At 26.9% G+C, this 24,040-nt stretch overlaps 1 protein-coding gene across 3 annotated transcripts in view; it reads right to left on the reverse strand.

Annotated features, from left to right (window-relative positions):
- The window catches only part of LOC117174744 (inactive ubiquitin carboxyl-terminal hydrolase MINDY-4B), an 80,782-nt gene that overhangs the window by 25,478 nt on the left and 31,264 nt on the right, over window positions 1-24,040 (reverse strand). Inside the window, exons 1-4 of one of the 3 annotated variants that reach the window (XM_033364082.1) lie at window positions 14,077-14,336; window positions 7,187-7,272; window positions 1,550-1,764; window positions 328-553 (exon numbers count right to left, since the gene is read on the reverse strand). In XM_033364082.1, the coding sequence (XP_033219973.1) occupies window positions 328-553; window positions 1,550-1,764; window positions 7,187-7,272; window positions 14,077-14,308 (759 nt within the window). In that variant the 5' untranslated portion in view covers window positions 14,309-14,336. Of the gene's footprint in view, window positions 1-327; window positions 554-1,549; window positions 1,765-7,186; window positions 7,273-7,349; window positions 7,583-14,076; window positions 14,337-24,040 lie in introns of those variants that run through there. The other 2 variants (XM_033364084.1, XM_033364083.1) reach the window with 2 other exon arrangements.

Below are 24,040 nucleotides of genomic sequence, written 5' to 3' on the forward strand. Positions count from 1 at the left end.
TTGTGGATTAACTACTGTTGGGTAGGCGAACATATTCCCAGAATTTAGAGACAATCGACAAACATGACTTTTTGAGTTGGGGCAGTTGAGGAATAATGCCCCGTATAAAATATACATAATTTTTCCGTGTGTGGTGTTAATTAGCATATTCGAAAAAAAATTAAAAACAGGAAACTTAGATAAGAAATGCTTTACCCCCTCCCTCCCCCCTTAGAAAAAGCCTTACGTAATTAATGGACGCTCTTTAATCGAGAATACTATTATGCATCATATCTAATTATTTTGCAATGTTGTTTTCATTATGTTATATAGAGACCCTTTACATACGGTTTCCGTTAATCCATCTTGAAAGTACTGTACGCTATGCGGTAGATACGGTGTTTCTTGGGGTAAAGCAACAATTGCTTTCGGGGTGCTGACACTTGAAACTGTATTTAAATTTACTGAACAACTTGAACTTTGTACTGCAAAACCACCCGCACAACGCCATATTATGTCTGCTATTGCAGATGTCAACACCTCTATTTGTCTGTCGAAACATGGGTTTAGTAAACTGCAATTAAAAAAAAAAATTATTTACAATGCCGAGGGGACGGATAGTATCGAACCAATAAACGGGTGACTTATTAAAATTACACTCCAGGTCTAATAAGAGCCGGCCTGGTTTTGTAATTCCTAGAAAGGCTGGCTGACGCAGTTTTTTAAGGGCAGGGCGATTGACGGTTGCGCTCCCATTTTGTAAGGATCGCAGTGCGCGAGTACTCAATTGAGTATATTGCGCAATATTATGCTTCCCAACTGAAAACTGTTCAGGTGACCCTAGCTTCTTACGCTTCGAACGTACCGATTTAGTAGCAAGGCCAGTGCGAGGCAATCCCCGAAAATATTATTATATGGGACTTGGAGTGTAACCTTGTCTTTGAAAGGTGATAGCACCACCCAGAAAATGAAAAATTAAAAAAAAATAAACCGTTAGAAAATTTCTTAAATTCTGCGTTAAATAAGCTCTAGTGGAAGTACTTTGACCTTGTGGGAATTAAATTATTACGTGATGGAAATAAAAAGAAAATTATGATTGTGATTAAAGTTTAGTATGCTCGTACATAAAAATTATTATTTCATGAACCCGTGGAGACTTTTTAATGTTCAGTAACTCAAATTAAGAATGAAATCTTAAATATACCTTTATAAAATATTAAATTAATAAATTTAGTTTCCTAGCTCTTTTCAAGAATTTAAGTTAAAATACAAAATTTCTTGAAAATCGATATTTTATTTTTTACCCACAAGGATAAATTACTTCAGCTGGGACTCATTTAACACATGAGTAGTAAAACTGTCCAAAAGATTAAAAAAATATTTTCATCCACATCATGGACGGCACTATCTTCTTTTGAAAGTCAAGGCCAATTTTTAATAGATCAGCCGATCAGTGGTCCGATAATATCCGTCTGCAGTGTGAAACTTGAGCATGTCTTTTAAGAAAATTTTTTTCAATTATTTCATATTAGAGTGAACAAAAAATACTATTTTTCATATCTAAACTCACGTATCTGGTGTGCACTTGTCCGGTTTGCTGCACTTGAATAAAAAATGCTTGAGCATAATTGCCTGAACGGCTGTGATAAAACCTCTGGTCGTATTTCTCGGGGATCTCAATCCAAATCCCAAGGATTGACTTGGTGGTCGCAAAGTCAATCCAGTCCTAGCCCATTCAACTTTTGGTGGACTTGCACAGCTTCCGAAGACCAACGTTCTTAGGGCCTTGATTTTTAAAAATCATTATAAAAACCAAATCAACGGCTCGGAAAGAAAAACCGAACAAGTGCTCGCGCAGTAGCCAGGAGTGGGGATAACGCGTAGAAAACGCGCTGAAAGAGTTAACGGCCTTTCTTCGCGTTTTCTGTCCTACTGCTCGAGCGCTCGTTCGGTTCACCTTTCCGTGCCTTTAATTTCACTTAATTTTGACAGGGTGACCCCAGGTCAGGGAAAGTCTGAAAATTAAGGAAATTTAAGGGAATTTTGTTGGTAAAGAAAAGACAGGGATTTTGAAAAAAATGGTAAAAAAGTCAGTTGATTTCTGTGAAAACCTCTTTAAGTAACTGTTAAGTTTAATTAGGGCTGTTACACAATCACTTTTAGTCAATTTTTCTTTAAATCAAATTATTAAGATGAAGTCGTTGTAAAAAAATTTTTAACTAAAAAAAATCACTTTAGGGCATTTTAGAAGATTCCACGAAATTTTTTATAAATGTTTATTATTTGAAGGGATTTTCGAACGATTTTAAGGATTTTAGGATTTGAAAAAAATGCAAGTAATATTCAAAAGCTTTAAAAAGTTTCAGAAGATTTCAGGAGATTTTAAAGAAGTTGAAAAATTTTAAGGCATTTACAAATATTTCTAGGAATTTTGAATAAATTTTAATAATTGCAGGCAATTTTAAAAGATTTGAGACTTCATAGTTAATTCGTTAAATATAGTCGAAGTGTCAGTCGTTCAGCTTAAAATAAAAAACTTAATATTTCACATGCACATATTTTTAACATAAAAATCCAAATGTTTTGGAGAAAAATCATCTTTCTTTTTTTCTTAATTCAACTGTTTTTGGTGGTTTGAAAACTGATATTTTTTATTTGTTAAATTACATGATTGGTTGAAAACGCGTCTTTTTTGGTTAAATTCGACGGATTTTAATTTGAAATATTTTCTGTTTAGAATAAAAACTATTACATTTTACTTTGCTTGTTCAAGATTCATCTTTTTAGTTTAAAATAAACTACATATTTTGGTGAAATATGGTCCTTTTCGTTAAAAATTAATTAACTGAAAATTTAAACACCTATTTTAGGTTAGAAATTCGCCTCTCGTAGTTTAAAAATGAAGCATTTTGATTTAATTAATGTTTTTATTTAAAATTCATCTCTTTTAGTTGAACTATATGCTTGAAATGGACTTTTTTTGTAAAATTTTACTTTTAGTTTGTACATTTATTTATTTTTGTTAAAAATTGAACTAATTTTTAAAAATGTTACTATTTCTTTTTTGGGTAAAAACGAAATTTTTAGTTGAAAACTGGACATCTTGTAGAAAATTAATCATCTTGTTTGAAGTTTTATCTTTTCGGTTGAAAATGCATTATTTTTGGTAGAAAATTTAATTATCTCGTTCCACCCTCGTTTTTCTTTGTCCAAACCTCTTTTTTTTAAACTTAAAAATGAAATATTCCATTTTTTGTTAAATTTTTTTTAGTTGTAAGTTAATGTCTTTCGATTAAAATTTAACTATTTTATTTAACATTTTGTTGTTGTTGTTTAACATTGATTATTAAAAATAAAAATAAAGTATTTGATTTAAAATTCGATCTTTTTTAGTTCAAAGTTATACCACTTTATTAAAAAGAAATTTTTTTGGTTAAAGATTCATTACTTAATTTGAAAATTCATCTTTATTTGTGGCGAAAAATGTAACTATTTTATTTGAAAATTCGCTTTTTTATTTCAAAATTAGTTTTTTTAAAGAAAATTTATCTAACTATGTCATTTTTTATTGAAAATATTTTCTTTTTATGTTGAAATTTTTGTTAAAAATGTATGTTTTACTTTAGTTGAAAATTAGTTTTATTTTGGTAGAAAATTGTCCCTTTTTAGGTAGAGATTCAAATATTTAGTTGCAAATTTATGTACTTTCTTGAAAATTTGTCGACTATGTCATTTTTGGCACAATATCTATCCTTACTGGTTGAAGATTCTACTATTTGGTAAGAAAAATCGAGAATGTTATCAAAACATGTACTTTGAATTTTTCAGTAGACAATGATGTTTTTCATGTAGAATTCGGAACTACGCAATAAAATGTGACCGGTAATTAAAATCTTGCCTATATTTTTCTTTTCAAACTAAATGACTAACTCTTTTTATTTATTTTAAAAATAAACAATAAGCTTTTTTAAATTCGTATAAAACAGCTATTTTTTAAGTATTTCAATGTATTACCAAAGATTCAAAAGAATTAAAAAGATTCAAGGATATTTAAAAAAATACAAAAACATTTTTAATAAATTTCAATTATTTGAAATGATTCCAAAAGGCTTAGAAGATTTTAAGATATTTAAAAATTTTCAAAGTATTTTTAAAAGCTTTAAAAACTTTCAAAGGATTTCTAAAGATTTCAATAATTTGAAAGGATTTTAAAGAATATTAGGGCATTTTAAAAACATCCAAGGAATTTTTAGGATTTTTAAAAAGTTTCAACATATTTTATAGTATTCAACAAGATTTCAACAAATTACCAAGAAATTTAAAAAGAACTCAAATAATGTCAAAGGATTTTATGTAATTTTTTGGTCTTTTATAATATATGCGTGGATTTCAAATAAATTCAGAGCATTTTTAAAACACAAGAAGAATTTTCAGGCTTTTTAAAAAACTTCAAATAATTTAAAAAGATTTCAAAGGATTTAAAATATTTTAGTGTATTTTAAAAAAATGTCAAATAATTTTCAACAGCTTTAAAAACTTTCTAAGGATTTCTGAACGTTTTAAAGGATTAGAAATATCTTAGGGTATTTGAAATATTTAATATATTCCAATCATTTAAAGAAATTTTAAAAGATTTTGTGGTATTGTTTAGAATTTCAAGAGATATTTAGGAGGTTTAAAACATGTAAAGCAATTTCAATGATTATAAGGAATTTTAAAAGCTCTCAAGGCTTAAAAAATAAATTTTCCAGAACTCCAGGAACTATCATCCGACTTCCTTCAGTCTTATAGGATTTTATGATATTTTAATGGCTTTCAAAGGATTTATTTTGCAATAATTGAGGGATGTCGTGGGTTTTCAAATATTTAAAAATATTTCAAGGTATTACCAAAGATTTTACAGAATTTAAAAGACTTTAGGTTATTTGAAAAGTGTCAACGGAACAAACAATCGAATTTAAGGTTTATTAGATTCAAACAAAATATCTAAAATTCTAGGGAATATTTAAAAATTACAAGAAATTTTTCTGACTTAAACAAAATTTTAAGCAATTTAAAAGCATTTTAAGGGATTTGAAATATCATGGGTATCTTTAATAGATTTAAATAAATTCAAATAGTTTCAAAGGATTTAAAAATATTTTAGGCTTTTTAACAAAATTCTAAGGAATTTCCAAGAGCTTTGAAAAGTTTGAAAGAAGTCAATTCTACTGAATGCCATGGATTTTTTACTTGAAAACTTTTTAAAGTAAATTTTTATGAACTGTATCACATTCTCCTCATTTTACTTAAATTTCTTTAAATTCACTTTAACTTTATTCAAGCAAATGGATTTTTTTTCATATTTTTCCATTTTATTTGAATTCCTTTTCTTCACTTTTAGCAACGTTTGGATGACGACTGAAAAATCACGGAAAATAAAATTCCCGAAAATGTACGATTCCCGATTTAAAAAATTCCCGAATAATAAAATACCCGGATTAGAAAATTCCCGGATAATAAAATTCCCATACAAGTTATTAAATGAGCGAATTAAAAAATTCCCGAATGATAATATTCCCGATACAATAATTTGAAAAACTTAATCATTAAAAATATTTTTATCATAAAAATGGGTCGACTGAAAAATCCCGAAAAATAAAATTCCGGAATCTGTATAATTCACAAATTGGAAAATTCCCAAATAATAAAATTTACAAATAATAAAATTTCAGAATAATAAAATTCCCAAATTAGAAAATTACTGCATAATAAAATTCCAAATAAGAAAATCCGAAAAGTTGATAATATTACCGAATGATGAAATAATTTGAATGTTTAAAGTTTCTAAAATTATGGTTTGACTTTAAAATAACAACAATTGGAAAAAATATATACCTTGATTGAATTTTTTTTCTAAATTATAGTTATTTTAGTTCTGAACAATAATTTCAGAAACATTTAACATTCAAAATAATGTTTGATATAAATAAAACTTTATTATATTTTTAAGAAATGAAGGAAATTTATAAAAAAAATTTTAAATTATTTGAATTCAGGAATTTTCTAGTTCGAATATTTTATTATTCGGGAATTTTCTGTCGGTAATTTTTTTATTAGGAAATTTCCCAATTTCGAAATGTTAGAATGTCGGGAATTTTACTGTTCCAGGTGTTTCACTCGTATCGTGAAAATATTTGATTATTGTATTTTCAATAAATAATATTTATAAAAAATATGTTAGTTATGTAAGTCAGGAAATCTTATAAATTGGAATTTTTCTAGTTCGGATATTTTATGATTCGAGAATTTTCAAATTCGGTAATATTATAAACTGTTCGGGAATTTTGCAGTGTCGGGAATTTTATTTTTTGCGATTTTCCAGTTGAACCATGAAAAATAAACGCATATTGTATTCTTATTAAATAAAGAATAGTTATAAACAGATTTTCAGTTGTTTAAATCCGAGAATTTGATCGTTCAGGAATCTCCTAATTCGGATATTTTATAAATCATAAATTAAAAAATTCGGTAACATTTTAAACTGTACAGCAAACTTATTATTTGGGAATTTTGAAATTCGAGAATTTTCTAGTTTGGATCTTTTATAACTCGGGAATTTTCAAATTTAGTAATATTATAAATAAATTCGATAATATTATAATCTGATCAGGAATTTTATTACTCGGAAATTTTCCAGTTCGGATATTTTATAATTGGAGAATATTCAAACTCGGACAATTATAAAATGTTCGAGAATTTTCTAGTTTGGGAAATTTTATAATTCGAAGATTTTCAAATTCGGAAATATTATAAACTATTCAGGAATTTTATTATCCGGGAATTTTTTATCTGCAAATCGTATTATTTGTGAACTTTCAAATTCGGGAATGTTATAGTGTCGGGAAATATATTTTTCTAGATTTTTCAGCAATATATAAAAATATTTGATTATTACATTTTTAATAAATAATATTCACAAAAAAATTTAATTTTTTAAATCAGGGAATTTTATAATTCGTAAATTTTCTAGTTTTGATATTTCATAATTCGGAAATTTTCAAAAATGTCAATATTATAAACTGTTCAGGAATTTTATTATTCGGGAAATGTTTTATTATCAGAGAAAAATAAAAAAAGTAGTCAGGGAAGTTTAAATTTGGAAAATTAATTTTTGGGGCTACCATGAATTTAGAAAATCAAAACAAAAAAAACTTTTAAGAATCACCATGCAAGTTTCCTCTTCAATAGGAGTACCTCCCACAACCGGTGTTTTCGCCAAAGCCCTGGTGCTCCTCGGATAGAGAATTCTCTCTGTAACCCAGAAAAAGAAAAAGTGTTATAAATCCAATTGATAAGCTCATAAAAAGCACTAAAGTGTAAAATTCGACCTGGATAAAGTTCGTCCTGTTCCGCCATTAGAGCAGCGTACTTTGCTGTCCTGACTGACAATAGCATTTTACAAGAAAAAAAAAGAAAATAAAGGGATTTTTTTTCAAGAGTCACTCGACTTCGAGGATTCAGAAAAAATCATTTTTCGGTTTATGTCTTATGAATTTTTCTTTAAGGTGAAAATGAAAAAAATGTCACGTCACAGTGGCGCGCACTTTTGTCACCCTTGGCACATTGAAAAGAACGACTTTCCTCCAGAAGTGCGGAATATCAATTGGGAATCGTGCAGAAATTCACAGCTCCTTATATACGCGATTTCGAGTGATTAAGGCACAGATATCTGTCCCGGAATTAGACACGAAACATGTCACTTTGGGCGTTTTAAAGTTATTTGGACATGCCCTACTACTGTCTACCTGGCATTTAAATCCACGCCAAAACATTCGCATTTGCATGACCCACGATTTTCTGAAGCTTTAAACACCTGAGGTGAAGTGTTATTGTCACTGACATTGAATTTCACAGAAAAATTCTTCCTGAATTCGTAAATGGATTCGAAGACATTGATTGACCTACTTAGCAACCTTTTGTCACTTCTCAATATAGATTTACAGCTCATAGGATTTTTTATTTGTTTCTGTAAGGAAAAATTTATTGGTTTGAACTTTATTTTATGTTATAAACTTCAGTCCTTTCTGAAATTTATTATTTCTGATGAGAGACAACGATTGACCTATTGTTGAAACTTCCAGAACCTGCCTATACCGAATTACGTGTTTGAAAAAATTACTTTCTTTGCCTCAGGAAAACTCTGATTGACCTTCTTTTTAATCTTATCTTACTATCCAATAAAGGTTTATAGCTCGTTCGAATTTTTTTATTTATATGGAGAAAAATGCACTAATTTTACCCAGATTCTGGTGTTATCTTCACCCTGGAAACTACTTTTCTGATTATAAAAATGGTCTTTCTTTATATCAGGGAAAGTTCTTTGATTTACCTAATTATGAACCTTCTAGTACTTTCTAAATCGGATTTATAGCTTCTTCGAAATTCTTTGTTCACATGAGAAAAAAATTAATTTACTTTGACTACATCCCGAGGTTAGTATCATTCTAAAACAATTTTTTTCGTACAAAACAAAATATCTTTAAATATTTATATCAGGAAAAGTTCTTTGATTGACCTTCTAAAGAATAATCTAGTATTTTCAAATGCCGAATTATATTTTGTCCTATTTCTCTTGTACGTATAATTTAATTCTAAAATGAATTTTTTCTAACAAAAAAAAAACGCATCGATTGACCTTCTGAAGATCCTTTCAATATCTGCCAGTAATATCTTATTGACTGAAAAATAGGTGATTTTTTCATATCAGGAAGTGTTCTTTGATTGACCTACTTACGAACCTTCTAGTACAGAGCAATGCCGATTTATAACTTCTCAACATTTGTTTGTTTGTATGAGAAAGCATTTATTAATTTTAGCTATCTTCTGATGTTAGTTTCATCCTGAAAATTATTTTTGCTGATGAGAAAAAACGTTTTAATTTCCATATATCTAGAAAAGTTCGTTGATTGACATACTTACGAACTTTTTCGTACTTTCTAATGCTGATTAATAGCTTTTTCGAATTTTTCTTCTTCATATGAGGAAATATTGATTAACTTTGACCATATTCCAAGGTTTGTATCATCCTAAAAATTATTTTTTTCTGATAAAAAAAAGATTGATAGATGTTTATATAAGGACAAGTTCTTTGATTGACCTACTTAAGAATCATCTAGTACTTTCAAATGATGTTTTACATCTTCTCTTATTTCTTTCGTTTATATTATTTCATTCGAAAGTGCACTTTCTCTAATAAAACTCATCGATTGACCTTCTAAAGAACCTAAAAAGAGCTCCCCATATCAATTTATGAGAAAGAAAAATGTTCAGTTCGTTTACACTAGGAAAGCTTTAATAGACCTACTTACGAACTTTATAGTACTTTCTAATGAGGACTTATAGCTTCTCCGAATTTGTTTATTTGCGTGAGAAAACTTTAATTTTTACTATATCCTGACATTACTTTCATCCTAAAAAATACTTTTTCTGATAAGCCATCTAAATTCAGCTCCTAAAGAATCTTGCACTATTTCCCATAATCTCGCAGAACCAATTTATGAATTTTCAAACAAAAATTTTCTTTGCTTATATCTGGAAAAATTTACTGATTTTGAATATATTCCGAGGATAGTTTTATTCTAAAAATTATTATTTTATATCTGATACATCGATTGACCACCTAAGGCACCTTATATTATCTCCCAGGAATAAGTAATTAATTTTACCGAAATATAGTTTGATTTTTTAAATTATATTAGGAACAGTTCTTTAATTGACCTACTTACAAACCTATTCGCACATTACAATAACGTTTATATTGCTTTATAAATTTTCCGCTCCATACCAGGGAAAGCTAATGAATATCGTTTACACTCTAACTCTAATTTCATTCTTGAATACATTTTTTTTTCTTATAAGACATATGATTGACCTTATGTCAGAAAAATTGAATTATTTTGTCTTCATTTGATATTCCGATGGTTCTCTCTTTCTATATTTTATTACTTATGATGAGATACATCGATTGACCTACCGAAGGCTCTTCTGCGATATACCAGTACACATCTATAAATTTCACAAACAAAAATTTGCTTTTTTAATCTGAGATAACCTTCTTTAGTTGACCTACTTCAGAATCCTTTGTTATTTTCCAATCGCAATTTAAAGTTTCTCAAATTTGTTAAGTTTTAAGAAAATTGTTTACCTTTGTTTACATTCGGTAAACTTAAGAGATTCCGTTTGTACAAATTTTGAAAAAGAAAATTATCCTTTTATTTAATTCGATTACATAAGGGTAAATTTAATTGACCTACTTTGAAAAGTTCTAGTACTTTCTAATGAAGATTTTAAGCTTCTCTGATTTCTAAATTAAAAAAAAATTTGCACATTTACGCATTGTTAAATACAATTATATAAAAAATCAGTATTAAAAAACAATTTAAAAACCTTTAATGATAATTTCATTAGTCAGTTCAAACTAACATTTTTAAATAATTTTTTTACATCTAACTACTAATTATGAATTAATAGGATTTAAAAAATTACAATTTCTTAATTCATTTAAGAATAGTTCAAGTAAAAAAAGTCCAAACTAAAAATACTGTCTGAATATAAATTTAGTTAAAAGTTGATCCCGATCTAATAAGGTTTTTATAATAATTATTAAGAGATTTAAATTGTCCGATGAAATAACTATTTTAGTGCAAACGTCAATCTGAAAATACATTTTGTCATCAATTACTTCAAATTGTAAAAAATAAAAACTAGAACAGAATTTTATGAAGTACATTTAGAAAATTTGTATGAGATTTTATTTTATTTAAAAAAAATTTACTGAGATATGTATTTACTCAATTTTTAATATTTATATCCAAAACTTATGACTAGTGAATTATACTACGTTCTATAGTTCTAAAATCACATTTATTATTATCGTTTACACCAAAGAAGCATTTACAAAAAAAGTTCTTCAGAACTTTCTTGATCAAATCAACAGAATACACGTGGCTCGTTCCGACACGAATTTATAATTCGAGCCTCAAGGCAACTATACCAGAATATTTTCAAGAAATTTATCTGCGAAATAAAAATTACCCAAACTAGTGAAATAACTTTGTAAAATTAAATAATTAGGAAATCAAAACGAAATACATGGTCCGATAACATCTGAAAACCTGTATTCCGCTGTTTGATCTAATACGATGGGAATGTTTCAATTAATAATATAATAATAATTAAAATCTTGATGTAAAAACTGAGCCGTTTTTTCTCAATTCCGATTGGGTAATCTGAAAAAATTCTAAGATTTATTGATATAACTTTTATTATTATATTTTTAGTTAACATAATTAATTTTAACCAAGAAAAGGAAAATTTTAATAAAATACTTACATTTCAACCAAACTGATAAATCTTTGATAAAAAAAAGCATTTTTAGCAAAAGTGGATTGTTTATGTATCCACCAAAAGAATACTTTTAATTTTCCATAAAAAAGTGTAAAATTAAACTAAGAAATAAGAATTTTCAATAAAAGAGTTGAATTTTTAACCGAGAATTTTTTTTAAATAGCACACAAAAAATTTTAATCCAAAATGTTGAGTTTTCAAGTCATCAGACGAAGTTTTGAAAAAAAGAGCTGAACTTAAATAAAAAAAAGAAATTTTCAACGAAATTTGTTAAATTATGAAACAAAGAAGTAAAATTTTAACTAAAATGATGCATCTTTAAGTAAAAAAAAAAAATAAAATAAAAAATTGTATCCAAATAGTTGAATTTTTAAGCCAGAAGATGAATTTTCTACCAAAAGGACAAATTTTCAAAAAAATATATGAAATTTTTTACAAAAAATATAATAGTTCAATTTTAAGTCAGAACAATATTTTTTAACCAAATAAAATAAAATTGGAACGAAATATTTAAATTTCCAACTGAACCGATGAATTTTAAACGAAAAAGAAAACAATTTTATATAAAAAATAAAGAAATCGATGAAAAATTGGATAGTTAAATTCTCCGTTAAAAAAAAATAGATTTCAAACAAGAAAAAATTAATTTTAAAGTAAAGAGATGAAATTAAAAAAAATTGCTTTGTTACCAAAAAAGAATAATTTTTAACAAATAATTTTTCTAATAAAAAAGACAAATTTTCAACAACAACAAAATGAATTTTCAGTAGAAAAGATCAATTTTGAGCGAAAAATATAATAGTTCAATTTTTATTTAAAGAAATGGGTTTTTAAACAAATAATATACATTTTTGACGAAATATTTCAATATTCTACCAAACAAATTAATTTTCTAGCAAAAGATAAATGTTTTATCCGACACGAAAAATCGACAAAAAATGGAAAAGTTCATTTTTTTGTTGGAAAATTTAATTTTTAATAAAAAACTAATTATCAACCAAAGAAATGAAATTTTAACCAAAAATACTATTTTTTACCAAAAGAGAATAATTATTTAAAAAACACGAGAATTTTCAAACAAAAAGATTATTTTTAAATGAAATTTTCGACCTACTAGTTGCATTTTCTACCAAAATGTTTTGTTTTCTACTAAAAAAAAAACAAACAAATTTTCAACAAAATAGATGAATTTTCAAATAAAAAAGATAAATTCCTATCCAGAAATAGAATATATTAATTTTCAGTCAGAAAGATACGTTTTTAAGCCTATAAAATAAATCTTTAAAGATATCGTCATATTTTTAACCAAGAAACGGGCTTTCAACCGGAAATATTAATTTTTAGCCAAAAAATATTTATAACAAAATACACAAACTTACAACCTAATATTTTAATTTTTTATTGAATTTTCAATCTAATAGTTCAATTTTTAACAAAAAAGGTAAACTAGTCACGAAGAAGATTAATTTTCTATCACAAAACACAACATTTTAACAAAATACGGAAATTTTGAAAAACTTAAATGAATTTTGAAAACAAAATAAATTTTGAACGGAATAGTTAAATTTTCAACCAAACAGATGAATATTCAAGCAAAAAGATAAAATGTCTATAAAAAAATGCACGAAAAGGGCAATAGTTGAATTTTTATTGAAAAGAATTAATTTTCAATTAAAAAACTCATTTTCAACCAAAGAAATGAAATTTTAACCAAAAAGAATAATTTTTGTACCAAAAGAGAATAATTTTAAATCTAATACATGAGTTTTCAACCTAAATGTAAATTTTTGATGACATTTTCAACTTGATAGTTGAATTTTTAACCAAAAAGGTAAGTTTTCTACCAAAAAAGTCAAATTTTCATCAACACAGAAGAATTTAAAACTAAGAAAAACACAATATTTTAATTTCTAGTTAAAGAAATAAGTTTTTAAACAAATAAAACAAATTTGTAACGAAATATTTAAATTTTCTACCAAGAAATGAATTGTCAATGAAAAATATTATTTTTCTGTCAAAAAAGAATAATGTTTAAAAAAACACAAATTTTTAACCGAATATTTTAATTTTTAATATAATTTTCTACCTAATAGTGGAATTTTCACCCAAACCCAATTTTTACCCAATCAAAAATTGTTAAATTTTCAATTTAAAAAATTACTTTAAAAAAATGTCAAGAAAATATTTAAATTTTGAACAAAAGGAAAAAAATTTTTTTTAACTAAAATGAAGAATCATCAATAATAAAAACGGAAATTTTGAACAAAGTAGTGCCACTTTCAACTCTAGTAGGTAGTTGAAGTTCAGTAGTGGACGTCAAAAATATAATTTTTTTAATAAAACAAAATAATGTTTTACATTTATGTGACAAATATGACCAGAAAAAACGGTAAATAGACCGTGATAGAAAATTTGAATCAAATTGAAATAGTCTTTAATTTCACTTTGAAGAAAAGTTTACGCGGAAGAACCTTGAAAATGTATTTTTTCTGTTTTTAAATGTTGAAAAAATATTAAGAGTACAGTGTCAGATTATTACACACGCGCAGTTTCATATTTTGTAATTAAAAAAAATCTGCAAATTTTAAAGAATTTTAAGCAATTGAAAAAGTGGTATCATTGCTATTGAATTTACCCATATTCATACAAGATTTTCTTTAAAATCCATAATAAAATTTGTAGTGTGTTTAAAATTTATTTCTTCAATACCTCTATCTCTGAGATAAATAGGCTTCTCCGATTTCGCTTCACAAGCTCGATGAATCACAGTCTTCGGTGAGGGCGAGGAAGCTTTTATCTCCGAACATGATGTTGGCGCTTCTTCCATCGTAATTTTTGGTACCGAAATCACCAAAAATTGATCAAAAACCCCACAAGAATTCACTGCTTGAATTACAATCAACCCTTCGAAAGAACGCCTCTCCCCACATATTTCAGTCATATTAATCCAAAAATCTCAATAAAAAAAAATAAAAAAATAAGTAACATTCTGAAAAGAAATAAGAAAGGTAATTGCAGAGATTTCTAACACGGTTGGAAATGCTAACAAGGTTTCTAATTTCGTTCATGATGAAACTTCCTTAATGAAGCATTTAATTAACCTGCACAAACTAACTTTGGTACCAGTGGAAAGTGGGTTTCCAAGATTCCTGACTCGCGTATATTTGTTTAATGAAGAAATTGTTTAAACAATTAATTTGTTCTCACCCGTGTTATTGTTATAGATTTAATAAAAATTGTTTAAACAAATTATTAATAGTATTTTGACAATCAGATTGAATTCGAATTTTTATTGTTATTTACGCGTATCTTTAACTTTGAGGAAAATCATTATTTATTTTGTTCAAGAAATTTATCTACTGGAAAGAGCTAACGATTATTAGGTGGCTGATGGTTCAAGAAGAGCGAGTTGACTGACAGTCTGGCGCCCAGACTTTGAAGTAATTGTTACTAACACCCCTTACGTTCAACCCCTTATATACGAATGGATGCTAAGGGTCTATCTCGAGGTTCTATCAAATAGACTTCTCAATATAGCATCGCCTCTATAGATCATAGAACATATAAAATGGTGCTATCATGAATGTGCAAGATTCGATGTTATATGAAACAGGCGAGAGCTATGACTAATTAAAATGACCAAGTGCTAACCAATTTTATAGCGCCCGATAAGTTCCTTAGGGTCCAATGTGCAGAATTCTTGAAAATAAAATCAAAAATCCAACGACCAAATTTTGGAAAAAAAATGAAATTTGAAAAAAGATAAACATTTTTCCGAAAATGAAAAGAAAAAAATTTCCTTTTTTGGACCAAAATAAAAAAGAGGAAGGAAAAATGAGAAGACAACCAACCAAACCCCCTTCCTTCAATTTTTATTTTTGCTATCTTTTATTATTATCAAATCATAATGAAAAAAAATGTAAAAAATAATCACCCATCACAAACATACCTAAAATGTCCGGTGATGGTCAAAGGTCAAAGGCTGTATAATTGCCGGAACGTTGGTGATTATTTTTTACAAATGCTTTTTCATTATCTTCATATGTATTTTTAAATCTCGTGTCACGATTTTTGTCGCCACTAAACTTCGAAACTACTTTAACAATCTTGGTAAAATTTTGTATACTGTGTGTAGTTTAGCCCAAATTGAGGTATAGAATAATTTTAATCTTGATTAATTACCTCAATATTTTTTTATTGCAAATTAAATTTTTATTTTAGGAGAAAGCTCTGTTATTATTTGCAAGTTCCATATATTTTAAACAGATAGTGGTGCAAATTAATTTATTGACCGATACTTCAACATTTTACGTTATTTATGTTGGGTAAGCAACCAATAAATGCAGTGATCCCAGCTTCGGCATGTTGAGCTACTGCGCTTGCCTGGCGCAGTGGGCCTCATTGGTCGTTTTTAGCGCAATTCAAATCGGGGGTAATTAACAATTATGGAATTAAAGTAGATAATTTTTATAAATTTCACATAAATATCAGAAATAACTTAATTTGTGATTTAAGGAGAGAAAAAAATAATACAAAGACATTGTTTAATGAAATATAAATTCAGCTTTTAAACTTAAAGAAAATATGCTATAATTTACAAAATATATGCATTATTATTTTCTTTTAACCTTACATTCTAAATTAGATCATTTCTGATATTCATGTGCAATTTATAATAATTATCTATTTTAATTTCAATAATTGTTAATTATACCCGGTTTGAATCGCGCGCCAACAGCGACCAATGAGTGCTGCTGTGCCAGGCAAGCGCAGTACCTCAACATGCCAATGTTGGCATCCCTGAATAGATGGCGCCATGTATGACTTTCGGTTTTTGACAGTACATTTCATTCTCAATTCTGTGGATTTTGAGATCGGCTAAAACGTTGTCATCTTTATTAGTGAATATTAATTTGACTGTATTAAATAGTTTAGTATAATATTAAATTGACGTATTATAACTGAGCCACAGCAACGCGTGGCCGGGTCTGCTAATGATTTGATGATGATTAAAATAGAAAAGACGAAAGAAATAAAAAGAGAAGGAAAAGGATTTGGTTGGTTGCCTTCTCATTTTTCTTTCCTACTTTTTATTTTTGTCCAAAAAAAGAAATTTTTGTTCTGTTTTAGACATTTTTTATCTTTTTTTCAAATTGCAATTAAGTATTTCCATTGAGTCATCAAATTAAAAAATGGCCGAACACCTAAGGGATAGTACTCGTGCTTTATACATTGAATCGCTTGCAATGTACATTTTAAGGATCAATTAATTGTTTTATTCTTTTTCACATGGTACTTTCGTGTTTTATTGTGGGTTGTGAAAACAAGAAAGGAAGGGACCGTGAAATATCATGTTAGAAAATGCCAAATATTATAAAAGAAACAAAAAAAATAGTTTTCCAGACTGGATGGAGCGTACATTTTTCAAGAAAAATAGTGTTTTTGAAAAAAAGACCGGAACAATGTATCAGTGCGATTAAACGTGGCACCTTGAGTAAGTCGCAGATAGAAAATGCAATAATTTGCTCAAACCATTTTATATCAGGTTAGATAAATTAGATACATTTTACAAAGGGATGTAGGATTCAAGTACTGACCTCCAAATTGAATTGCCTCATTTTACTCAATAAATACCAGCATTAAATATTTTTAAACACTTAGCAGTACTCTGGTTTTAAATAAAAGTGTGAATACCGAGTAAAAAGTGTTTACTTTGACAATTGTTGCGAAATATGAAATATTCTAATGTTTAGGTTAGTTCACATTACCATTTCAAAATTTCTTTTCACGCAGAAATGATTAAATTAAACAGTGTTTCCCAGTGCGACCTTATTTTAACTTAAAAAGAAGTACTGCTTAGTGTTTGAAAATCATTTAATTATAGTATTTATTGAGTGAAGTGAGACGATTAGATATTAAGGTTAGGGTTCGAGTCCGACAGCCTTCTTGTTAAAATTGACTTCAACGACATATATGGCAATATATCAGTGGGTTACAATGAATCAATCTTTTATGATAATCTTTTTTTCTTGATTATTTATTAGGTCGTCCAGCTGATTTTACCGATGAAGCAATCCGGACTAGATTTCTTGAAAAAATTTCAATTATGCCGTGGGCTCATGCTTTGTCATCTACCTTCTTGCACTTTACTTTTTCAACAAATCCGGCATTGTAAAACTTGAAAACCTGTAAGTTTTTAATTATTTGCAAGTATAATACTTATGAGTTATTGTAAAATACGATACAAGATCGATCTCACTTATTACGACTATGTCATTAGTACCGGTGAAGAAATCCTCACTTTTCAGAGCGTAGAAATACAAAATTATCAATTGCACTCAGTTTATCACAATAATGGACCTTCACTTCACCAGATTTACTCAAAAAGTAGTTACTAGAAATTTTTAATTGGTCAATAAGCACCATTTTGCACTAAGACAATACAGGTGACGCGATGTATACAATGCTTTGTTATCCCTGAGGTGTTCGGACATTTTGAAATGACGTCGCAAGTGGAAATACTCAATAGAAACATATTATCATAACGGTTGTCCGAATTTAGTCGTTGGATTCTTGGTTGCATTTTCAGGATTTCTGCACATTAATTTGATACTGGACGCTAAACAGGATTTTAAATCTGATTTTAATCTCATTTAAATTTCTTAAATTTAATTCTTAAGGATCATCCTTAAGGGGCCGTATATAAAATACGTTACCACTTGTGAATTTAACGTTGAACATACATTAACCTTTTAGAATTCAGAAATTTTTTTTTTTAAAGTACATGTGCTAACGATTTAAGTACATTTTCAGATGATAAAAGTTTTTAAAATTCTGGTTTTTTTTAGTTGAAAATTCTACTTTTTGTTTCAAAATTCTTGAATTTGGTTATGAAATTTTCTTTTTTCTTGTAGGTAATTGATCTTCTTGTTTAAAATTTATTCATTTTTATTAAAAAATTTTAATTTTTGATTCGGAATTCTTGAAATTTATTAAAAATTCGTTTTTTTATCAGAACATTAATATTCTTATTTAAAAATTCATCTCTTTGGTTTAAAATTTAACAATTATGTTTGAAAGTTGAACTACTTTCTCAAAAATCAAACCATTTTTTTCTTTCCTTCTTGAAAATTTAACTTTTTGGTTGAGGATTATTGCATTTTATTGAAGATTCGTCTTTTTTGGTAGCCAATTAATTTTTTTGTTGAAAATTTCACTTTTTAGTTAAGCAGTCTCGAAATTTTGTTAATACCTCGTTTTTTTTTTGGTTAAAAATTAAATGTTTTTCCGTTCTTAAAAATTTAACTGTTAGGTTGAGAATGATTTTGATTGAAAATTGTTCTTTTTTGTTGGCAAATTAATATTTTGGTTAAAAATACATCGTTTTTAGTTGAAAATTTTACTTCTTTTTTTAGAATTCTTAAATTTTTTTTTTAAATTATTTTTTTTCTGTAGAGAAAATGCATGTTTAAAATTCAAATATAATAATAATAAAATGAAAATGTATAAAAATTTTTTTTGGTAAACGATTAAAAATGTCAGTACAAAATGCATCGCTTTGCTTGCAAATTGAACTGTTTTTTTTTGTTGAGAAAAATCTAACTTTTTGTAATATTTAATCATTTTGTTAATTTTTTTTGTTGAAAATTAATACAGTTTAGTTGAACATACAACTTTTGGGTTTGTATGGAAAATTCGTAATTTTGTCTTGAAAGTTCAATAATTAAGTGAAAATATTCAATTATTCAGTAGATTTTCTTTTATGATTGAAAATTCTTTTTTTTCTTAATTAAAAGTTTAACTATTCCAGTTTTTGTAAGAATTTACCTTCCCTAGTTTAAAAATTTAATAATAGCCAGATGAACTGTCCTACATAGGATGCAAATAAATACATATCCCTAAACTACGGTACCGATTTTGGAAAATTTTCGACCCACCACCCACGTGGACAACTGTTGAATTCCCCCCCCCCCCAAAAAAAACAACGTAGCCCTTAGGTGAAACCCGATTTTAATTTTATAATGATTTTTCGCTTGTATTTATAGCAAGTCAAGTTCCTAATATATGTCTCTGGGTCATTCCACGCGAGATATACCCCCTAAATTTTTTTTTTGAAATATTTTTTTTCGCTCTTTTTTGAAAAAAATGTAATAAATATTTTTTCATTTCAATATGATATGCAAATTTTCGAAAAATAAATGTTTAAATTTATCTTTTTAAAAAAAGTGATCGTGTTAACTTTTTTATAAGTGAAAAAGTATTTATCAGCAAAATTTTAAACATCTTATGTAATATAGGTTTGTTCCCGAATTTCGAAAGTAAGTATACTGAAAAATGGCTCCATTGAATTTTTCTAAATAAATTAGGCATAGAGAAAAATTCATCATTAAATAACTATTTATTTCTCCACTTTAAAATCCTTCGGTAATAAATAAACAATTAAAATAAATAAATTATTTTTAGAGTTAATGTTGAAATGTGCCTGATTGAATTTTATGTGATATAAAATCCAGGTATTATTAAATTTTTGAACTAAGAAATGTAATTTTTAATAAAAAATGGAATAGTTAAATTTTTGATAAAAAGAGATAACAAACAAGCAAACAATTCGTAGTTTTTTACACGAGTGAAACCCGAAATATCTGTTTTTATCAAAATGAATCATCGTGAAAGCATAAAATCTATTATCAGTTAAATTTTTATTAGCAAAAATATTTAATTAGGAAAAACTTATTTTCTGACAAATAGTGGGTTTTTTAAAAATAAATTTCATACAAAAATAATATCATTTTATTGTAACTTTAGGAAAAATTACTAAAATTGCATTTCTTGTAATTTTTAAAATTATTATAATTCGAAAAAAAAAATTCCTATTTTTTTCCGCCTGAGGTTATTTTACTTGCCCAACCTTTATCAACCTTGTCCTTCAAAATATAATTTTGCTTCAAATTTGTTGACTTTTTTTTTATGAAAAATCTTTTTTCGGCTTAAACTAGATTTTTAAAGATTCACTTGTTCAACTAAAGATTTACAATTTTAGTTAAAAAATTGTCCTTTTTTATCAAAGGAATTTATCTTCGTGGTAGAGAATTCATGTAATTGTTTGAAAATTTAATTATTTCGCTGAAAAAAAACTTGTCTGTCAAAAATTTTTATTTTGTTATTGAAAAAGTAAACTGCTTTTAAGGTAATTTGTCTCTTTTGGAAAATAGTCAATGTTTTTTGTGAAAAAATACAATTGGTAAAAAATTAATATTTCTTGCTTGATGATTCAAATATTCATTGTCTTTGAAATTTCAATTACTTGGTTGAAAATTAACTTTACTGTTGAAATATTGATTTGGTATATCTGAAATTAAAAAAAACAAACTATTTTACTTTTCTCAAGAATCTTAGGAAAATTATATTTATGTAATCTCAAAAACAAATAAACAAATACATTTGGTTATTTAACAATATAATTAGAAAAGCCCATTTTCTCATAATAAAACTATTATTAATTAAATAAGCAAAAGTTATTAATTTAGAAATGATAATTTCTGAAATCAAATTCTTTAACGAAGTAAATCTATAAAAAATTTGAATGAATTTGGATGTTCGGTTTGAGAAAATTACAAATCAAAATTCAAGGCTATGGTTTGAAGGCTACAGTCTGAAGCTGAAAGTGAAGAAAATTTTAAGGAGCATATCATTCAATTAATTCCCTACCTATCAAATCGTGTACGAAACGATCCTACTCACAGATTTGACTGACATCTTTTTAAAACTTTTAAACTCTCTCCTTCGAGGAAATTAAGAGCGAACTAGGGTTTAAAAAAATAGAAATCCTACTTGCTGAAAAAAATTAGCTAAAAATAAAAAATAGCATGACTATAAGATAATTTATAGTTATAATTTATTCAAATACACTCTTAAAAATCAGAATTAGTACAAATTTTAGAAATAAAATTAGTAGCATTGAGTCAGACTAATAAATTAGTAATTTTTCATTTTATACTAAATAAAATGTTAAGATATGTTTTACTGAATGAATTGGTAGGGGTATTCTACTGATCTGTTTAGCAGTACTAACTTACTAATTTGAAGAGCAGCAATGAATTTCTTGGGAAACATAATTAAATATTTTTTTAATGCTTTCTGCTGGTTTTTAAGTTTTATTTAAGAAAGTTGAATGTTTTTTTAATTTATATTCTAATTTTATATTGCAATATTAATAATAATTTTACGTGAACAATACAATATTAAAAATTTAAACAGTAGATTTTCTATTTTCAAAATAATTTGAATAAATATTATAATAATCATCACAATTTTATCAAAATGCAATAAAAAAATTCAACCTTTTTTTGCAAACATGTGAGGTCGGATTTTAGAAAATTTTCGAGCCAATGACATGCGTTTTGAAAAAGTGCCACTAACATGGTTTGAAAAAAAATCTGCAAGTGTAAGTTCAAATTTATTTTAAATATACAAATTTTTAATATATCAATATAAAGAAATAAATACCTTTTTATTAAACAATGTAAATTTCAAATAATTTTCAATGTCTTTATGCTTTTTACAATTATTATTTGTTGTGAAGAATTATAATTATAATTCATTTTCTCTAAAAGGGGCAAGTTTTAGTTAACTTTTGACAAATAGGTGAATAGTTTAAAGGACACTGAGAAAAAGTATTTGAAAAAAAGTTAGGTTAACTGAAGTGTATTTTTAGAAAAATTAAACATCTTCAAGGCTTATAGTGTGCAGAAATTGGCAAAAGTAATGTAGAATCACCAGACTCTACTTCATTCTCGCAAGAATATTTATGTGCCTTTTCTTGAGGTCTGAACCGTTTCCAAGTGGAATGCGTGATATTGCGCACTATGCTCGACTGAGTACTCGCGCACTGCGGCCATTCCGAGGCATTTCGAGTCAAGAGTCGCAACAATCTCTCGCTCTGCCCCCTGAGAAACTGCTGGGGCCAGCCCTTCTAGAAATTACAAAACCGGAACGACTTTTAAGGGACTCGGAGTGTATTTAATATTTTATTACTTGATTTCAATAAAATTCTATTCATTGTAAAATCAGCTTTTAAATTTATTTGAAACTAGATTTCTGCTGATAAGCAAAAAATGAATCGGTGCTATTTGAATTAGTATTAAATTACTAGTAATTAGTAATTGTCTACTAATTCAGATTTAGAGAGTAAATATTAAACACCTACTTTAATTTTCTAATGTGAATCATGTTTTTTATTCTTATTTTCAGACACTAGTTATGAGAAAACAAGAATATTGCCTATGTTTAGATTTTCAAAGTTTTAAAGACCTTCCCTAACAATTAAATATAATTGAAAAGTTATAATAACGAAACTAGAATTTTTTTAATTTAGCGTGGACAAAGTCCTTTGATACCTCAAGATTAGCAGCGGTCAATTTTTTTTATTCAATTTCATCAATTACAACAATTCCATTAGTAGCACTGATTATACAGTTAGTACCAGCAACTAAGTAAATGGTTGCCCCAACTAACATAATAGCAGTACTATTTCTTACAAACTGAAAATTTGGCCCAAATATTTTTTTCAGTGTAGAAAGCAGTTGATTTTTAACCTAAAAATAAGATTTTATAATAAAAAAGTTAAATTTGAACCAAATATTTGAATTTTCTACGAAAGGGATAAGATTTTGAACCTAATAAGACGAATTTTTAACAAAAGAGTTAAATTTTCAATCGAAGAGTTAATTTTCAACTAAATGGTTGAAATTTCTTCGCAAATAATAAAATTTTCAAGCCAAAAAGACGAATTTTCAACAAAACGGTAAACTTTGGAATTTTAAACTTAAAACAATAAAACTTCCAACAAAATGAATTAGCTATATTTTTAGACGTAAATTTTTATTTTAAACTCAATGATCAATAAGATAGTTAAATTTTCAAACAAAGCGGTAGGTCTTCAACTAATAAAATTAATTTTGGACATATTTGTTTAACTTTCAACCATGCAGAAGGATTTTCAATAAAAATAGATAAGTCTTTGATGAAAAATTTAAGAGATTCTTGAATTTCCAACTAGAAACGATTTGGTTGAAAATTGATCTGTTTTGATAAAGTCATCTTTCTCGATTGAAAATTAATTTTTGTTTAATTCAACTAAATGATATAAAATTAATCTTTATTGTTTGAAAATGCATCTATTTTGTTGAGAATTTCACTAATTTGGTTAAAAACTAGTTTTTTCGTTAAAATCAACTGGTTAACAATTCTTCTTTTGGTCGAAAATTCATCTTTTATGTTAGAAAAGACATCTTTTTTGATGAAAAATGAACTTTTTTGTTGAAAATTCAACTATCTTCTGCAAAATTCGAAGTTTTAGCTTAAAGATTAATTATTTTATTTCAATTTTTTTTAATTTACCATTTGGTTGATAATGTATTCTCGTAGGTTGAGAATTAAACTGTTTTAATAAAGTCTTCTTTCTTGTTTGAAAACTAAACTCATTTGGTATTTTTCGACTTGAATTCTTAGGAATTTAAAGTTTTTCATATGGAATTCAACACAATATATACAATAATTTTATTTCGAAGAATTGATTCCCCTATTATTCTCCTATTTCCGTAAAAAATGACTCTAAGTCCCCGGTTTTGAGAGAATATTAGGTTACGTTATTTCCCGAGTGGGGGGGGGGGGG

The sequence above is a fragment of the Belonocnema kinseyi genome, chromosome 6 (genome assembly GCF_010883055.1).
Source record: "Belonocnema kinseyi isolate 2016_QV_RU_SX_M_011 chromosome 6, B_treatae_v1, whole genome shotgun sequence".
In the NCBI taxonomy this organism is placed as follows: Eukaryota; Metazoa; Arthropoda; class Insecta; order Hymenoptera; family Cynipidae; genus Belonocnema; species Belonocnema kinseyi.